Source organism: Chelonia mydas, chromosome 18 (assembly GCF_015237465.2).
Source record: "Chelonia mydas isolate rCheMyd1 chromosome 18, rCheMyd1.pri.v2, whole genome shotgun sequence".
Classification (NCBI taxonomy): Eukaryota; Metazoa; Chordata; order Testudines; family Cheloniidae; genus Chelonia; species Chelonia mydas.
Genome location: NC_051258.2, coordinates 2,853,228 through 2,872,885, shown reverse-complemented (window position 1 = coordinate 2,872,885; position 19,658 = coordinate 2,853,228). Strand labels below are relative to the sequence as shown.

The window sequence follows — 19,658 nt, the reverse complement described above, 5'->3', positions numbered from 1 at the left end:
GCAGTTTTTAAGGTCAGGCTTGACAAAGCCCTGGCTGGGATGATTTAATTGGGGATCGGTTCTGCTTTGAGCAGGGGGTTGGACTAGATGACCTCCTGAGGTCCCTTCCAACCCTGATATTCTATGATTCTATGACACCTCTCACCATCGCAACGTTGAACACCCAGGGTTGTAGGATTGCTCTCCGCAGGTCCCAGGTGCTCTCCTTCCTTCGGGAGGGAGGGTACTCTGTGATTTTCCTGCAGGAGACCCATACGGATCCGACCGCCGAAGATAGTTGGCGGCTGGAGTGGGGGGACAGGGTCTACTTTAGTCATTCTATGATTCGGCAGGCTGGAGTGGCGACCCTGTTCTCCCCTGACCTATGGCCCGAGGTGCTAGGGGTCTCTGAGGCCGTGCAGGGTCGCCTGCTGCATCTCCGGGTCCGTATAGAGGGGTTCGTGGTTAACCTCGTTAACGTCTGTGCCCAGACATCGGGCCTGGAGTGGCTGCAATTCTATCAGCAGGCGTCCGCCTTCCTCGGCACCTTAGATTCTCACGAGTGCCTGGTCCTGGGAGGAGATTTTAATACCACCCTCGAGAAGCGGGGACCGAGCAGTGCCCGGCCGCTGCGGACACCCTCCAGGAGATAGTTGAACATCACTCCCTAGTGGACATCTTGCGTGACCACCACCCGGATGACACTTCCACGTTCACCTTTGTTCGGGTGGAAGCCCATCGGTCGAGCGACTCCCGGTTGGACCGCATTTATTTATCACGCTTCCATCTCTCACGAGCCCACTCTTCCAGCATTCGGCTGGCCCCATTTTCTGACCATCACCAGCCACCGCGACAGCCTCCCTCTGTGCGGAGAGACCGGGGCCGGCCTATTGGCACTTTCAGAACAGCCTGTTGGAGGATGAGGGCTTCGTGACATCCTTCCGGGAATTCTGGCTGGCCTGGTGAGGCAGCGGCGTGCCTTTCCCTCGGCGCGGCGATGGTGGGACCTGGGGAAGGTGCGCGCCCTGCTTTTCTGCCGCGACTACACCTGGGGCGCCAGCCGACGGAGAAATGCGGCGATAGAGCAGTTGGAACGGGAGGTCTTAGAGCTGGAGAGGCATCTGGCCGCCAGCCCCGAAGACCCGCTTCTCTGCGGAGCGCGCCGGGAGAAGCGGGAGGAGCTCCAGGCCCTTGAGAACCATCGGGCCCGGGGCGCCTTTGTTCAATCCCGCATCCGCCTCCTTCGGGAGATGGATCGCAGCTCCCGCTTCTTCTATGACCTGGAGAAAAGGAGTGGGGCCAAGAAACACGTCACCTGCCTCCTGGCAGAAGACGGCACCCCCCTCACGGAACCGGTGGAGATGTGCGGGAGGGCCCGAGCCTTCTACGCAAGTCTTTTCTCCCCAGATCCGACTGACCCTGGCGCTTGCAGAGTGCTCTGGGAGGAGTTCCCTATGGTCAGTGCGAGCGACCGAGACTGGCTAGAGTTGCCTCTCACTCTGGCCGAGTTCTCAGAAGCCCTCCGTCGTATGCCCACTAATAAGTCTCTAGGCATGGACGGGCTGACCGTGGAGTTCTACTGCGTGTTCTGGGACGTTCTCGGCCCAGACCTAGTCACCGTCTGGGCCAAGTCTCTGGAGAGCGGGCTCCTCCCTCTTTCATGCAGGCAAGCTGTGCTCGCCTTACTGCCGAAGAAGTGGGACCTCCGCGATTTACGAAATTGGTGTCCCGTCTCGCTCCTCAGCATGGACTACAAAATCATAGCGAAAGCAATCTCGCTGCGGCTAGGGTCTGTGCTGGCGGACGTGATCCACCCAGACCAGACCTACACTGTCCTGGACCGCAGTATCTTTGATAACCTATTTCTGTTTTGGGACCCTTTGGAACTCGGGTGTACAGATGGTCTGTCGTTCGCCCTCCTGTCCCTAGATCAGGAGAAGGCTTTCAATAGGGTGGACTACGGGTACCTCCTGAGCACTCTGCGGGCGTTTGGCTTTCGACCCCAGTTTGTGGGTTTTCTCCGGGTGCTGTACGCTTCCGCAGAGTGTCTGGTTCAGCTCAATTGGACCCTGACCGAACTGGTCAACTTCGGGCGAGGAGTACGGCAGGGGTGCCCCCTCTCAGGCCAGCTGTACGCTCTGATGATCGAGCCTTTCCTCTGTCTCCTCCAAAGGAGGTTGACAGGGTTGGTGCTGCGGGAGCTGAAGCTGCGGCTGGTCCTGTCAGTGTACGCCGATGACGTGCTCCTCGTGGTCCAGGACCCGGGCGACTTGGCGCAGGTGCAGGCTTGCCAGGCCATTTATTTGGCAGCCTCCTCTGCCTGGGTCAACTGGGTCAAGAGCTCTTTCTTGGCGGTAGGAGACTGGCGGCAGGCGAGCTCCCTCTCTCCCGCACTTCAGACCGTCCGGTGGAGCACGGGTCCGCTGCTCTACCTTGGTGTTTACCTTTCTGCCACGCATCCCTCTCCGCTGGAGAACTGGGAAAACTTAGAGGGCGGGGTGATAGACCAGCTCCGGAAATGGATGGGACTACTCCAATGTCTCTCCCTCCGAGGGAGAGAGCTGGTACTTAATCAACTAGTCCTGTCCACGCTCTGGTACTGGCTCAACCCCCTGGTCCCAGCCCCCGGTTTCCTGGCCAACCTCCGGACATCAATTCTGGTGTTCTTTTGGTCAGGACTGCACTGGGTCCCTGCAGGGGTTCTTCATCTACCCCTGAAAGAAGGAGGACAGGGCCTGAAGTGTCTGCACACTAAGGTCCATGTCTTCTTCCTCCAGGCCCTGCAGAGGCTCCTTTATGGTGCAGGTAATGCGGTGTGGACCATACTGGCGCACGCCTTCCTGCGCCGCTTCTGAGGGCTCTGATACGACCGACAGCTCCTTTATCTGCATCCGAGAGGTCTTCCGCGAGACCTCTCCAGGCTACCGGTTTTCTACCAGGACCTCCTCCGGACATGGAAACTGTTTTCAAAGACCAGGTCCGTGGCGGCCACCGAGGGGGCAGATCTCCTCACGGAGCTCCTGCTACACAACCCCCAGCTCTGCGTGCAGGTGGCGGAGTCCTCCTCAGTGCGCCAGAGGTTGGTCCTGGCAGAAGTCACAAGAGTCGGAGACCTCCTGGACTACGACCGGGGAGACTGGCTGGATCCCCTGACGCTCGCACGGCGCATGGGGCTCTCCAGACCTTGTACTCCCCAGTGCGTACTTCAGGAAGTGAAGGCTGCTTTGCTGCCCGCTCACGGGTTTACCTCGACCGGGTCCTGCACGAGGGTGCGCCCCACCCACCCTCTACCCCAGGCCCGCTGGCCCTTTTAATTGGGCCCCTGCCCCGTGGACACAACCGACCCCCTCATCCCTTCACCGTGAGCCGGCTGTACAAGATGCAGCTGGTCTGCTTCCAAACCGCGCCAAGGAAACATCTATACTCGCTCGTGCTCCACACCCTTCACACTGTCACCCTCGTGTCCCACCCCAATACAAAATGGCGGGACCTTCTGCCACCTTTGGAGGGTGAGGAGCCCCGGTGGGCCAGCCTATATTCCACCTTGGTCCCGAGGCCCAACGGGGATATCAGTTGGCGGCTCCTTCATGGAGCTGTGAGCACTGGCGTGTTCTTGGCGTGGTTCACCTCTATCCCAGACACCTGCCCCTTTTGCAGCGTGAGGGAAACCCTGGCACACATATATCTGGAGTGTGCCAGGCTGCAGCCCCTATTCCAGCTCCTCACCAGTATTTTATTACATTTTTGGTTGCACTTTTCCCCTCACCTTCTTATTTATGCACTCCCTATCCGTTGCCCCACAAAGTCACGGGACTTCCTGGTCAACCTCCTTCTGGTCCTAGCTAAAATGGCCATCTATAAAACCAGAGTGAGGAGGTTGGCCGATGGAGTTTCCTGTGACTGTGGGGCATATTTCCGATCCTCGGTCCGTTCACGTATCCGGGCAGAGTTCCTCTGGGCGGCGTCCACTGACTCCCTCGACGCCTTTGAGAAGCAGTGGGCGCTGTCCGGGGTTCTCTGCTCGGTGTCCCCATCCGGTTCCCTTCGTTTGACCCTTTGACCACACTCCTGTCCCTGTTATTTCATTAGTTGTCCCCCGTATTTATTTGGTATCCAGGTCCTGTGGATCCCCCTCTTCGGCTCGGGGGGGATCCTTTAGCACTTCCCGGATCCCAATAAGATTACTCTCCTGTAGCCATCTGGCCCGACCTTGTCACATATCCCCCCCTGTGCTCAACACTATGGGTTTGGGCAACTTGGGACATCAGGCAGTGTACTTGTGACAAGCCATCTGCATTGCCATGATGGCTTCCAGCCCGGTGTTGTATGGTGAATTGGAAAGGTTGTAGGGACAGGAACCATCTGGTCACCCTTGCTTTCTTCTCTTTATTTCGCTGCATCCACTGGAGGGGTGCATGTTCGGTCACAAGGGTAATCCGTCGTCCCAGAAGGTAATAATGTAGTGTTTCCATGGTCCATTTCACAGCTAGAAACTCTCTTTCAGCCACGACATACTTCTGCTCTCTCAGGAGGAGTTTCCTGCTGAGGTAGAGGATTGGGTTTTCTTCATCTCCAAACATCTGCGATAGGACAGCTCTCAATCCTAATTCAGATGCATCTGTTTGTAAAATGAATACTTTGTTGAAGTCTGGGGCTATAAGCACAGGGTTACTGCAGAGGGCTGTCCGTAGATCCATGAATGCTTTCTCTGCAGCATCTGTCCACTTCACCATGTCTGGACCCCGGGCTTTTATCAGGTCTGTCAGGGGACTCGCTCTGGTAGCAAAATGGGGAATAAATCTTCGGTAGTACCCCACCACACCTAGGAATGGCTGGACTTTTTCCGATTTGGCCGGGGCCAATTTTGGATAGCCTCTAGTTTGTTTAGATGGGGCTTGACCATGCCCCTTCCTACAATGTAGCCAAGGTATTTAGCCTCGGCTAGCCCTATAGCACACTTGGCTGGGTTGGCTGTGAGGCCAGCCCATCTTAGCGTGTCCAGAACCGCTTCCACCTTTCCTAAGTGGGTTTCCCAGTTGGGGGTGTGAATAATCACATCATCCAGGTATGCCACTGCATAACTGATATGGGGCCGTAGGATTTTGTCCATAAGATGCTGGAAGGTGGCAGGTGCCCCATGCAGTCCAAAAGGAAGAACAGTATATTGAAACAGACCCTCTGGTGTACAGAATGCCATCTTTTCTTTCGCATCTTTGGCAAGGGGAATCTGCCAGTATCCCTTTGTTAGATCAAGGGTGGTCAAAAATCGGGCATTGCCCAGGCGGTCAACTAACTCATTGATATGGGGTGTGCATCAAATTTGGATATCTCATTCAGCCGGCGAAAGTCATTACAAAAACTAGTGGTGCCATCGGGTTTGGGCACCAACACAATCGGGCTTGACCACTGACTGTGGGACTCTTCGATGACTCCCAGCTCCAACATCCTTTTTACCTCTGCCTTGATCTCCTCCCTTTTTGCTGCTGGGACCTGATAGGGCCTTAAAGTTACCTTTGCCCCAGGGTCTGTGATAATGTTGTGTTATGCTTTGGTGGTCTGGCCTGGTTTGGTTGAAAACACGTCCTGGTATCGGTTGATCATCTCAGTTACCTCCTTCTTCTGGTTTGGTGTCAGATCAGTGGATATCCTGATCTGCTCCTGCATGTTATTTCCCTGGATCGGGGTCTCTTGGGCCACTATACACGCCTCTCATTGGTGCCAAGGCTTTAAGAGGTTAATGTGATAAATTTGTTCTTGTTTCCGGCATCCTGGCTGCCGCACCTTGTAGGTTACTTCCCCCACGGGTTCAACCACCTCACAGGGCCCCTGCCATCGGGCCAAAAGCTTGCTTTCTGCCGTGGGTACCAACACCATCACCTGATCCCCTGGTTGGAGCTGTTGGACTTTTGCCTGGAGATTGTAATGGGTTCGCTGGGCCTCCTGCGCCTTTTCCAAATGTTCTCGTACAATAGGGGTGACCCGGGCTATCTGTTATCGCATCTGCAACACATGGTCAATTATATTTCTCCCCTCATTGGGTTCCTCTTCGCAGATTTCTTTTGCAATATCTAGTATGCCACGGGGGTGGCGTCCGTATAATAATTCAAAGGGGGAAAACCCAGTTGAGGCCTGAGGTACCTCCTGGATTGCAAACATAAGGTAGGGTAGTAGGGTGTCCCAATCCTTCCCGTCCTGACTTACCACTTTCCTTATCATTGCCTTGAGGGTTTGGTTAAACCTTTTTACCAGCCCATCAGTCTGCGGATGATAGACTGAAGTTCTCAGGGTACGTATATGGAGCAGCGTACAGAGGTTCTTCATTAGCTTCTACATAAATTGGGTAGCTTGGTCTGTTAATATCTCCTTTGGTAGCCCCACTCGGGCAAAGATCCCCACCAACTCTTTAGCTATCGTTTTAGAGGCCCTGTACTGCAGGGGGACGGCTTCTGGGTAGCGAGTAGCATAATCCAGAACGACAAGTATATATTGGTGGCCCCAGGCTGTCTTCCCCAGGGATCCCACTGGGTCCATGGCTCTTCGCTCGAAGGGGATCTCTATGATGGAAGGGGTACTAAACGTGCCCTCAAGTGGGGACAGGGACTGTGCAGCTGACCCTCCGGGCAGGACGCACAGTACCTCCGCACTTCTTTATGTACTCCGGGCCAGAAGAATCGTCGCAGGCCCCGTGCCAGGGTCTTCTCTACCTCCAAATGCCCCCCAAAAAGATGACTATGGGCCAGACTTAATACGGCATTCTGGTGTTTTTGAGGTACTAGGATCTGCTGTACCTTCTGTCCCTGTACTGGTGCAACCTGGGTATAAGAGATTCTTCTTCATTATGAAGTAGGGTCCTGGTCCCTGGGTTTTCTCTTCCATGGGGACCCCCATCTATTTTGGTCACCTCCTTCCTAATGTTGTCGTACCTTGGGTCTTCAGCCTGGTCCCATCCAAAATTTCCTTTCCCGGGGCTAATCTGTCTGAGATCTAGGGGGCCAGTCTCTGTTGCCTCTACTGGTTCAGAGGTGTTAGGGTGTGGGTCAGACTCGGGTGCTTCTCCCTCCTGGGTGGCCTCCTTTTCAGCTGCTCGGGTCCGCCTACCTACGAGAGCGACCCTCTGGCTTTGGGCCACTATTTGGGTTCCCAAGGTCTTAGCTGCCCTTCTTTCCCTTTTCGTCTTTCTACGCTGTCTGGGAGTGGAGAACAAACCTGGGGATATTTCAGAGAAGGTTGGGGGTTGACAGTCTACTGTGGATGCCTCACTACTTTCAGGGTTTCTCCCTTTGTCCAATTCCCCTACCGGGAGTAAGTCTCCAAACCCTGGGAAGTCCCTCCCTATGAGCACCGGGTATGGGAGTTTAGGGACTACACCTGCTGCTACCTCAGTAGTGTTCCCCTGAATCTCGATTTTTACTGGGATGGTGAGGTAATAACTAACTGTCCCATGGTCGCATGTTATCCCCATACGCTTAGCCCACAGCAGCTGACTACACTTCACGAGCTTCCCCGAGACAAGTATGATAGCACTCCCCGAATCAACCAGTGCTGTGGTCTCTACCCCATTTAGCTTCATTGGTCTGGTGTACATATGTGGGGTTAGTTAGAACCCCGACAAGGTGGATTAGGGAGCATGGGTCTGCCCAGTTCCCCAGGTTACACTGCATAGGCTCCTCGGCATAGGGACACTGTGCAGCTATGTGTCCCCACTCCCCGCAGGCGTAACATCTGTATGGAGCCCTCGGCGTTCCCCGGTCTTTTGGTTTGGGCAGTCTAACATCACGATCCTCTTCACTCTCAGTGCTCCGACTCTTTGTGGCTTCTGGTGGGCCTTCAGCCCTTCTCTTTTTCCACCTGGGCTCTCCTGGTGGCCCAGTCACACGAGCTCTAGGGCTTGGTGTTGGTAGTTTAACCCAGGGTGCTTCTTCCTTAACTGGTCGGGTCAGGTCCCTCGCAGTCCTTCGCCTTGTTACCAGCGTGACGACCTCGTCATAGGTGGAGGGTTCGTTCTGGCTTACCCAGGCATGAAGGTCTGGTGGTAGTCCTCTCATGTACTGGTCGATGAAAAGAACTTCTAGTATCTCCTCTGGACTCAGTTCGTAACCACTTTCGTGCTAGATGGATGAGGTCATATAATTGGGACCGCAGGGTTTTGTTTTCCTGGTACCTCCACTCATGATATCGCTGGGCCCGCACTGCGGTTGTTACCCCAGATCGTGCCAGGATCTCTGCTTTCATCTGGGGGTAGTCTGCCGCAGCCTCTTCAGGCAAATCATAGTAGGCCTTCTGGGCCTCCCCACACAGGAATGGAGTGAGGATGCCAGACCACTGTTCTCAGGGCCAAGCCTCCCGCAGGGCTGTCCTCTCAAAGGCCAGGAGGTATGCCTCCACATCATCCTCCCGCATCATTTTCTGCAGCCAATTGCTGGCCCGCATGATCTGCGTCCCATCATGGCTGCTGTTCAGCTCTGTAAGGGCCTTTACCTGGTTTACCAGTTCCCGCAACATAGCCCGGTCTTGAGCAGCCTGGTCCATCAGCAGGCGATTAGTCTCTTGCTGCAGCCACACTGCCTCCTGTTGGGCAGCTGCCTGGACACGGGTAACCTCCCACTGGGCAGCCGTGGCTTGTATCAGTGCCTGCACTACCTCCTCCATTGTGGTGAAAAAAAAAATAGACCCTCTTCCCTTTTTTTCCCCTCCCAACACCCTCCTTCTTCCGCCACACTGTGCACACCAGATCCCACTCCTGACACTAGTTGTGACAAAGTTCCTCCTCTACCTTGGTGGGTCTTGCGCTTATTGGCAGATTTGCTCGCCTTGGAGCTTCACGGCAGCCCTCAGCTTGGCCATTTTTCTGAACCCACAGTGCAGGTCAACTCCTCCTGTGTCTGACCAGGAGTTGGGAGGATTTGGCGGGAACCCGGGCCCGCCCTCTACTCCGGGTTCCAGGCCAGGGCCCTGTGGAATACAGCTGTCTAGAGTACCTCCTGGAACAGCTGTGCGACAGCTACAACTCCCTGGGCTACTTCCCCATGGCCTCCTCCCAACACCTTCTTTATCCTCACCATAGGACCTTCCTCCTGGTGTCTGATGATGCTTGTACACCTCAGTCCTCCAACAGTCCGCTTTCTCACTCTCAGCTCCTTGCGCCTCTTGCTCCCAGCTCCTCACACGCACACCACAAACTGAAGTGAGCTCCTTTTTAAAACCCAGGTGCCCTGATTAGCCTGCCGTAATTGATTCTAGCAGCTTCTTGATTGGCTGCAGGTGTTCTTATCAGCCTGTCTGTCTTAATTGTCTGCAGAAGGTTCCTGATTGTTCTGGAACCTTCCATGTTACCTTACCCAGGGAAAAGGGACCTGCTTAGCCTGGGGCTAATATATCTGCCTTCTGTTACTCTCCTGTAACCATCTGTCACAGCTGTGACACTGTTAGTACCTTTTCAGACCTGAAGAAGAACTCTGTGTAGATCGGAAACTTGTCCCTCTGACTAACAGAAGTTGGTCCAATAAAAGGTATCACCTCATCCACTTTGTCTCTTTTAAATAATGTTGCAGCACAAGGGATTGTATAAAATCATGTGTCCCTGTAGCTAAACCCCATCACCCTGGTCCTTTTCAAGTGTTTATAGTAATAAGTTCAATAACAGATTTGTAGACCTTTGACATCTCTACTTAAAAATGAGCTGACAACTTTGCAATAACTGCTGAAAAATGCTTTTTTGAAATGTTCTTTATATAATAGGCCCCTCCCATATGATTTCATATTGTAAAGTTTCTTTAAGTTTAAACTAATATTTTCTGACACTTCTGTTTCTGTTTGACATTGACTCCGCTTATGCATAATATGTGCTTCTTTCTTTACTAATCACTTCCTTATGTGGGAAGTGTGAAACCAACAGTCTTGGCATGATTTTCCTCGTTTTGTGGCTGTGTTTTATAATCAGTTGAATTACTTGTTAAAATGACAGGTTTCAGAGTAACAGCCGTGTTAGTCTGTATTCGCAAAAAGAAAAGGAGTACTTGTGGCACCTTAGAGACTAACCAATTTATCTGAGCATGAGCTTTCATGAGCTACAGCTCACTTCATCCGATGAAGTGAGCTGTAGCTCACGAAACCTCATGCTCAAATAAATTGGTTAGTCTCTAAGGTGCCACAAGTACTCCTTTTCTTTTTACTTGTTAAAATGTTAGCTACATTAATGTCTTTGTATGCTGTAGCTTTCTGAACAGTTTAAAAAGCAGGATACATCATTGCAGCTGGAATTGTTTTCTTGATTTAAACACTGCAAATAAAAAAAGTTGGGGCTTATTTTTGAAAGTTAGGTTAATGCAAATATCAAGTATTTAATCATGTAACTTTTTAAATAGGTTGTTTTCTCATAGATATCCCAGATTAATCCATACAGGGAAATACAACTAGAAAGTCCAGGGGGCTTTTTCAGCTGTGGAGGCTTGGCCCGTGCGACATGAGGGGAAGGGGACCCCGAGTGGCTGCAATTTACAACTCCCAGGTTCAGGTCATCAGCCGTAGGGGTTGGTGCCCCAAAGGTTTCCAGCCAAACCAGCCAGATGGCAATGGTCAGGAACATTTCCCAGGAACCCCACTCTGCCTGGTGGCCCCGGTCTACAGCAGCATCCCTCCTAGTTCTGCACCGCCTCCCGCTGCCACTCCCAGGGCAGGAGCCAACGCCGGGCTCCGGCGATCTGCGGGGGACAGCAGTGGCGGACGGCATCCGAGCACACAGCTGCCTCCTCCTGGGGCTCCAACTTTCCCAGCCCCTGAACTGCAGGGCCCGAAGCAACTTCCCCTGCATAGCAGCAGCCGGAGCTGGGGAGGGGGGGGCGGGAAGCGCCCGGCCAGGGGCGCACGGGCTGGAGAGCAGCGGGAGCTGGGAAAGTTGGAGCCCAGGGAGGAGGTGGCTGCGCGCTCGGATGCTGCCTGCTGCCTCTGTCCCTCACAGATCACCAGAGCCTTCTGGGAGGGGCGGTGGTGGCTCACACACCCGGGAGCCGCAGAACCCGAGCGCGGAGAGGGAGGTGCACCTGCCTGGGCTGCAGCCCAGTGCCCCCTGTCTGCTGTAGCGGATGCATGCGGGTGGTGGCCCCTGTGCGCCCCCCAGCTCCCCCCTCACTGCACTCAGGCTCTGCGACTCCCAGGACTGTGAGGCGCCCGGGAGCCGCAGAGCCCAAGCGCGGCAAGGGGGGAGCTGCCCGCATGCATCTGCTGCAGCCTGAAGGAGCCCCCCGGGGGAGGAGGGTGCCGGGCCGCAGCCTAGGCAGGAGGGGTGGGGAGTGTGGCTGCTTCCCGCTAGCGGCGCCACCACCTTTGCAGGGCTTCTGCCCCCCCGCGCTGCGCTGCGCCGGCTCCTCCATGGCTGGGGCTTGCTGCCCCCGCAAGCCGACACTCTGGCTCTCCGGTGCCTCCAGAAGGCGGCTCCTCCCTGCCGAGCCAGGGCACAGCTTTTCGGCGCCCCGAACCACTTGGTGCCCTAGGCGACCGCCTAGTTCGCCTAGTGGTTGCACCGGCCCTGTGCAGGGGCCTGTACTTTGTGAGAAGTCTATGTCCATATCCTCAACACTCTCGTCACCATGCTGCAGTCGCCTCCTCCTCATCTGGTTTCGCTTTTCTTGCAGGTTATAGTTCTGCATATCCTGCTGGATAACGTGTGCGGTGTTTATCGTGCTCATAATTGCTGCGGTGATCTGAGTGGGCTCCGTGTTCCCAGTGCTATGGCATCTGCGCTGAAAAAAGGCGCAAAACGATTGTCTGCCGTTGCTCTGACGGAGGGAGGGGCGACTGACAACATGGCTTACAGGGTTGGCATACAGGGAATTAAAATGAACAAAGGGGGTGGCTTTGCAACAAGGATGGCCCCCTCAAGGGTAGAATGGCCCCCTCAAGGATAGAACTCAAAACCCTGGGTTTAGCAGGCCGTTGATTTCACGGAGGGAGGGAGGAGAAAATGAATACAAAACAAATCTGGTCTATTTCTTGTTTTGATCCACTTCATCTATCTTTATACATCTTGCTGGCAGCAGACGGTGCAGTACGACTGCTGGCCATCATCGTCTCCTGGCTGCTCATTAAAAGATGGTGCAGTAGGACTGCATCGCTATGAGATGAAACTTAAAAAGGTAGTGACCTGGCTGAGTCACTCCCATGTTTGCCCAGGCTCCCCTGACCTCACCGAGATCGGTTAAAAGAGCACCCTAGAGTACGCTGACGATGGCTACCAGTCATACTGCACTGTCTGCTGCCAAAAGGCAATGAGCGGCTGCTGTGTAGCAATGCAGTACTGCGTCTGCCAGCACCCAGGAGACATACGGTGACGGTGAACTGAGCGGGCTCCATGCTTGCCGTGGTATGGCGTCTGCACGGGTAACCCAGGAAAAGAGGCTCGAAACGATTGTCTGCCGTTGCTTTCACGGAGGGAGTGAGGGAGGGAGGGAAGGGGGGCCTGATGATATGTACCCAGAACCACCCACGACAATGTTTTTGCCCTATCAGGCATTGGGATTTCTACCCAGAATTCAAATGGGCGGCGGAGACTGTGGGAACTGTGGGATAGCTACCCATAGTGCAACGCTCCGGAAGTCGACGGTTACCTTGGTACTGTGGACGCACTCTGCTAACTGCCGGATAATGCACTAAGACCATTTGTGTGCGGGGACACACAATCGACCGTATAAAAACGCTTTCTACAAAACTGACTTCTATAAATTCAACCTAATTTCGTAGTGTAGACATACCCTTAAAGAAAAAGATCACCTCTTGCACTACCTTGATCCAGAAGCTAGCAGGAGCCTCCTGGGGAGCTGAGGCAGACGTTTTATGAACCTCCGTCCTGGTGCTGGTATTTGGTCTAGCAGAATATTGTGCTGAGGTTTGGGGCAGAAGTTGGTATGTATGTCTCATTGATTCAGAGCTGAATACAGCCACCTGTATTGTTAGTGGTTGCCTTAGCCACACATTAACATCTAATTTATATGTGTTGGCTCATATAGCTCCCTCAAAACTTTGACCCAATGTTATTACCCTTAAAACTGCCTGGGGGGCTACGATAGATTGAAAACAGCCTCCTAAACACAAGACTCACAATGATTCCAATAAGTATCAATAAACAACACAGACTTCCTATAAAAAGATTGGCCCACTTGCAGAAGAAAACCCCTGCACCTGCAGTTCCTGCTGACTTGCCACAACTAACTTGGTCAAAATCCTTTTCATAGAATCATAGAATATCAGGGTTGGAAGGGACCTCAGGAGGTCATCTAGTCCAACCCCCTGCCCAAAGCAGGACCAATCCCCAACTAAATCATCCCAGCCAGGGCTTTGTCAAGCCTGACCTTAAAAATATCTAAGGAAGGAGATTCCACCACCTCCCTAGGTAACGCATTCCAGTGTTTCACCACCCTCCTAGTGAAAAAGTTTTTCCTCATATCCAACCTAAACCTCCCCCACTGCAACCTGAGACCATTACTCCTTGTTCTGTCATCAGCTATCACTGAGAACAGTCTAGATCCATCCTCTTTGGAACCCCCTTTCAGTTAGTTGAAAGCAGCTATCAAATCCCCCTCATTCTTCTCTTCCGCAGACTAAACAATCCCAGTTCCCTCAGCCTCTCCTCATAAGTCGTGTGTTCCAGTCCCCTAATCATTTTTGTTGCCCTCCGCTGGACTCTTCCCAATTTTTCCACATCCTTCTTGTAGTGTGGGGCCTAAAACTGGACACAGTACTCCAGATGAGGCCTCACCAATGTCGAATAGAGGGGAACGATCACGTCCCTCGATCTGCTGGCAATGCCCCTCCTTATACATCCCAAAATGCCATTGGCCTTCTTGGCAACAAGGGCACACTGTTGACTCATATCCAGCTTCTTGTCCACTGTAACCCCTCGGTCCTTTTCTGCAGAACTGCTGCCGAGCCATTCGGTCCCTAGTCTGTAACGGTGCATTGGATTCTTCCGTCCTAAGTGTAGGACTCTGCACTTGTCCTTGTTGAACCTCATCAGATTTCTTTTGGCCCAATCCTCTAATTTGTCTAGGGCCCTCTGTATCCTATCCCTACCCTCCAGCGTATCTACCTCTCCTCCTAGTTTAGTGTCATCTGCAAACTTGCTGAGGGTGCAATCCACACCATCCTCCAGATCATTTATGAAGATATTGAACAAAGCCCGCCCGAGGACAGACCCTTGGGGCACTCCACTTGATACCGGCTGCCAACTAGACATAGAGCCATTGATCACTACCCGTTGAGCCCAACAAGCTAGCCAGCTTTCTATCCACCTTATAGTCCATTCATCCAGCCCATACTTCTTTAACTTGCTGGCAAGAATACTGTGGGAGACCGTGTCAAAAGCTTTGCTAAAGTCAAGAAACAACAAGTCCACTGCTTTCCCTTCATCCACAGAATCAGTAATCTCATCATAGAAGGCAATTAGATTAGTCAGGCATGACCTACCCTTGGTGAATCCATGCTGACTGTTCCTGATCACTTTCCTCTTCTCTAAGTGCTTCAGAATTGATTCCTTGAGGACCTGCTCTATGATTTTTCCGGGGCCTGAGGTGAGGCTGACTGGCCTGTAGTTCCCAGGATCCTCCTTCTTCCCTTTTTTAAAGATTGGCACTACATTAGCCTTTTTCCAGTCATCTGGGACTTCCCCTGTTCGCCACGAGTTTTCAAAGATAACGGCCAATGGCTCTGCAATCACATCCGCCAGGTCCTTTAGCCCTCTCGGAGTGGCCGTTCATGTATTCATGTCCAGTGGTGCCGGCCCAGTGCCAATATTGGTACAACAGCACATCAGGGTGACAGTTATGTTCTTATAGAGTGGCAGCAACTTTGGGATAGAGAGACAGACCTGCACGAGTTTCAGAAGCTGTAATTTTCACCCACCCTTTGCAACCTGGTATGTAGATCTTGAACTAGGCTTAACAAGCTGCTGACTGGAATGGCCAGAATGACTGCCACAGTGCAGAAATTTAACATAGCCCAGTCTTCACAGCATGATTGCAGGGCAGCGATGCAGGTGGTCAAACATGTGGGGGAGTGCACAATTAGAAGATTAGAGGGTAGATTGCAGCATCTTTTTATCCTTGATGATGCAGCAGTTAAATGGCTGAATAATCTAGATATTGACTTGTGACGCACGTCAGAGAAGAGGCTGAAACAGCAAACTTGCCATTTGCAGGTGAAAAGATAGAGATTTTAATATGCTTACTTTTAGAATTTGTATGGAAATCAGATATCAGTGTGATGTGAGGTATAAATGCCTAAATAGAACAGATAGTTAGCTTGTTTTAGTAGTATATTATCTTGTATGCTATCCATCCATCTTAAATGTTTCATTCTCAATGTAGATGAAGCTCAGCAAGCCGAAGGAAGTCAAGTACTGAATGCAATATTAGATATCAGAGAACAGGCACCAAAGCAACAACCTGCTAAAACTGCCAGCGTTGTACATGCTCTTGCAATGCTTCATTACTTGATCTTGGATTTACCAAAGGCAAGTTTGACCTAGTGATTGTTTTCGTTTTTAATTAAACCACTCTATTTTTGATTCACACTATAACATTAAATGCAGGAGCGCATGCCTCAGAGAATGCATAATTCATGGGAAACAGTATTCTACTGCTTTCTAGCAAATAGAGCCACATTCCAGTATTTATTTATTTATTTTAAATACCTAGGAAATTAAATTTAAAAATACTATGTTAATGTTAAAGTTACAAAGCAAAGTACTCAAAATCAGGTAATGGCAAGTTAAAGTTCCTTATACAGCTTAGACTCTGTGCCTTTGTGCATATGCATTACAATACAGTCTTAATTGCATGATTACATACCACTTTTTGTCATTCAGCACGCAGGTTGGATGTTGTGCAGTGAATGAGACAAGGGTTCTATATATGAATGCCTGATTTTGGACCTTTTTGCAGTTATCATGATGTAAATATGGATTCATTCAGTCTGCTGAAGTCAATGGGTTTAATTTTGAATTTGCACTAGTGTATTTGAGAGCAAAGGGTTAATATTTTCAAATGTGTCAAGGTGCCTCTATTTTGGGGCATCCATATTTTAAAGGGGATTGATTTTTGGAAAGTGCTGAGTACTGTCCATTTGAAAATCAGACCCCTTTAATTTGTCTCAAGTTGGGCATCCAAAATCATCAATCACTTGTGAAAGTCATGGCTTTTGTGCATGAGTGAGGCTGGAGTGTATACTGATAAGGTTGGTGTGTTTTGTGCATCAGGATGAGGTCATGTCGCAGTAACAGTATGTGATCCTGTTATTCAAGACTGTATCAGAATGTTTACAAACAAGGGGGCAGAGTTAAGGTTGCACAAGTTGAAAATTATTAGAGATGGGTACGACTTCCTTATGAACAGAGATGGAAACAACTGGGAATGTTTAGTTTGAAGAGGAAGCCAGATGGTAGAGTTATGCAAAATAACAAATAGAGACTGTAAATACATGAACAAAGACTTTTTAAGATGTTTGAATTAGCACTGCATGACATTTTGATTTAAAAACTTGCATAATACAGTATAAATGAAGCAAATGTTAAATGGATTGAGAACTGACTAACTGATAGATCCAGAAAAGTAGTTGTATTTGAAAAACTATAAAATGTGATTATGACACAGAGATTGATGGAATGGTAAACGATGAGGACATGGTGTAGGGGTAGGCTTTTATATTTGTATTAAAAAGTCATAAAGTCATAGAACAGTCTTGGTGAGCTGGGCCCATTAAAACAAAATGCGTTTTAATACTGCCAAGTGTGAGGTCATACAACTGGTTACAAAGAATGTAGATATATGTACAGAATAGGGGACTGTATCTTAGAAAGTAGTGACTCTGAAAAGGACTTAGGGGTCATAGTGGACAAACAAATGAACATGAGCTCCCAGTGCAATGCTGTGGGGAAAAGGGTCAATGCAATCTTTGGATGTAGCAGTAGGGTTCGCCTTGCATACAGCATTAATGAGCTGGGTACGGTTCTGATATGTCAAATCCTTAAAAAAAGTGGAGCGAGTGCAGAAAAGAGCCACAGAAATTATCTGAGAGCTGGGGAAAATGCCTTTAAAGAGCTCAGTCAGTATAGATTGACAAGTGACTTGATTACTGTATAAGTACCTTCACGGGGAGAAAATACCAGGTACTGGTGGGCTCTTCGGTCTAGCAGAGAAAGGCAGAACAAGAAGCAATAGCCGGCAATTAGAGTCACACACATTCAAATTAGATATAAGGCACAATTTTTTAACAGTGAGGGAGATTAACCATTGGAACAAACTGTCAGAGGAAATGCTGGATTCTCCATCTTGCTTGATGTCTTCAGATCAAGACAGGATGCCTTTCTGGAAGCTACGTTAGCCAAACACAAGTTATTGGGCTCAGTGCAGAGGTGAAATTCTCTGGGCTGTGTTATGTAGAAGGTCAGACTAGATGATTTGTTGGTTTTCTGGCCTTAAAATTTATAATTCTATGAAACAAAGGCACACTCAATGAAATTGAAAGGCCACATGTTTAAAGCTTAAAAAAGGGGGGAAAAATTACACAATCCAAAATTAGCCTGTGGAACTCATTGCCCTGTGATAGCCTTGAGGCCAAGAGTTCTGCAGAAATCAAATATTGGATATTGATAAAGATAATGAGACTATCTACAGTTACATTGGATGGGATTAATAATGTTAATACATAATAATATAAAAACTACATTGTCTGCTGATGAAAAGCAGCTCAGCTTCATTGAAGTTGATGTAGATTTCCCAGTTTACCTCAGCAGAGAGTTTGGCCCTCTGATTTTAGAAGGGATAAAAACCCTCCTGATTCATAGCATAAGCCATCCATTAACTGATGGCATATTATTCAGTAGTTGCCCACTAGGAGATTTCTTACAACTTTCTCCAAAGCAGCTTGTGCTGGCTGCTCTCTGAAACAGGATAATGGACTAGAAGAGCCTTAGCTCTGATCCAGTATGGCAATTCCTTTGATCCTGTCTGTATATTTTTCCTACCCTAGTGAGAAAAGGCTGTGTAACTATTTCATGGCAATTATTTTGTATCTTTTTTTAAATGTCGTTTCAGGCTCATGATCTTGGGATGAAAGCTTTTCTAATAACCAAACAATTGCCAAACCAAGATGCATCAGAAGCTATTCATCATCTATTAAAATTGATTAAATCCAAGCCTTTGTTCGCGAAATAGGGTGCAGTTTCTTCACCTCTTTATCTTTTCAACTAGGTTGCATTACGAGTGTTGTACTTTTGCCTGCTATCACCTGTTTAGAAACATTATCTGTATATTTGTTTGCTTTTATTAAAATTATACTTTAAGCCAGTTTTAGTTTATCATAGCTGATTCGATTTTATATGGATGGTGGTAATATATAACAATGTAGCAGGGTAGGAAATGAGAATATGATCAAAACAAGATTAACAACTTTAAAACAAATGCGTAGCCAATACGATGAACAAGCAAAATATGCAACAATTTCTCCATGCTGTCCCTCTGAAAAGTTCTCTTAGTACAGTATATTTCAGTGGTGGAGATGAATGTTGTGTCCTTGTTCTTTTCTTCAAATGTCTCAGTTTATAGCTTTCAAATATGGTCAAGCAGACAGCTTTGAGGAGGAAATGTTTTAGATCTCCTGGGCAGAAAATCCTATTCATCTGCTACCCTCCAATTTTGAACGTCCAACTATGAGGCCCTTATGGCCAAATACGATTATAAACGTTATTCTAAGCTGGAGGAACTTTGCTAGGATCTGCCAGAGGAAAAAAGGGAACAATTCCTGCCCCTCATTTCGGAAGGTCACTTAATAGCCCTCAAGGCCCTGCAAGCCTCCCTGGACTGCGCTAACACAACTGCCCGGTCCATTGCTACTGTGGTAGTAATGCGACGTGCCTCATGGTTGCACCTTTTTGGATTCCCTAAGGAGGTGCAAAATATGGTTGAGGATCTCCCGTTCGAGGGACAAAAACTCTTTTCTGAGCGCATGAACAGCTCCTTACACTCATTGAAAGACTCCCAAGCCACTCTAAAATCCCTCGGTGTGTACACACCACAGCCAAAACGGAGACCGGGGAAATATCAGCTCCCTCCATGATCTTGCCCTCAGCCATACTACCCACAGCGGCTGTTTGACAACCAACAGCGTCATCACTGACTTCCCAACAGGTGCAGACAATCGCCTGCATGAGGGACACCGTCCCAAACACCCTCTCACAAGCAACAAATTTGAAGGTGGGTCGAGCTCCAGAGACCCTCCTGCCTGCTCCAGTTGCCCCTATCATCTGTAACACCATCTACACACCAACAGTTTGGCAATTGCCTAGCTCCATTTTTAGCATCTTCGATGCTCATTACCTCGGACAGATGTGTCTTAGAAATACTAAAGGAAGGTTACTCCATCCCCTTCCTGGCTATACCATCCCACCAACCCCCCTCCCTGTCCCTCTTCAGGGACCCTCTCATGAGCCCATACTGGAGGGGGAGGTGAGACATCTTCTTCAACTGGGAGCCATAGAACCAGTTCCTCCACAACACAGAGGATGCAGTTACTACTCTCATTACTTCTGGCACAAAAGAAGTATGGCAGTTGGTACCCCATCCTAGACCTTTGCAATCTCAACAAGTTTGTCAAACTACAACGTTTCAAGATGGTCACCCTATCCACCATCA

At 50.0% G+C, this 19,658-nt stretch overlaps 1 protein-coding gene across 2 annotated transcripts in view; it reads left to right on the top strand.

Moving 5' to 3' along the window:
• The window catches only part of ZMYND12 (zinc finger MYND-type containing 12), a 63,802-nt gene extending 45,272 nt beyond the window's left edge, over positions 1 to 18,530 (top strand). For both annotated transcript variants that reach the window (XM_037881228.2, XM_043531774.1), the window contains 2 exons: positions 15,336 to 15,481; positions 18,063 to 18,530. In XM_037881228.2, the coding sequence (XP_037737156.1) occupies positions 15,336 to 15,481; positions 18,063 to 18,182 (266 nt within the window). In that variant the 3' untranslated portion in view covers positions 18,183 to 18,530. The remainder of the gene's footprint in view (positions 1 to 15,335; positions 15,482 to 18,062) is intronic.
• Positions 18,531 to 19,658: the final 1,128 nt, after the last annotated feature.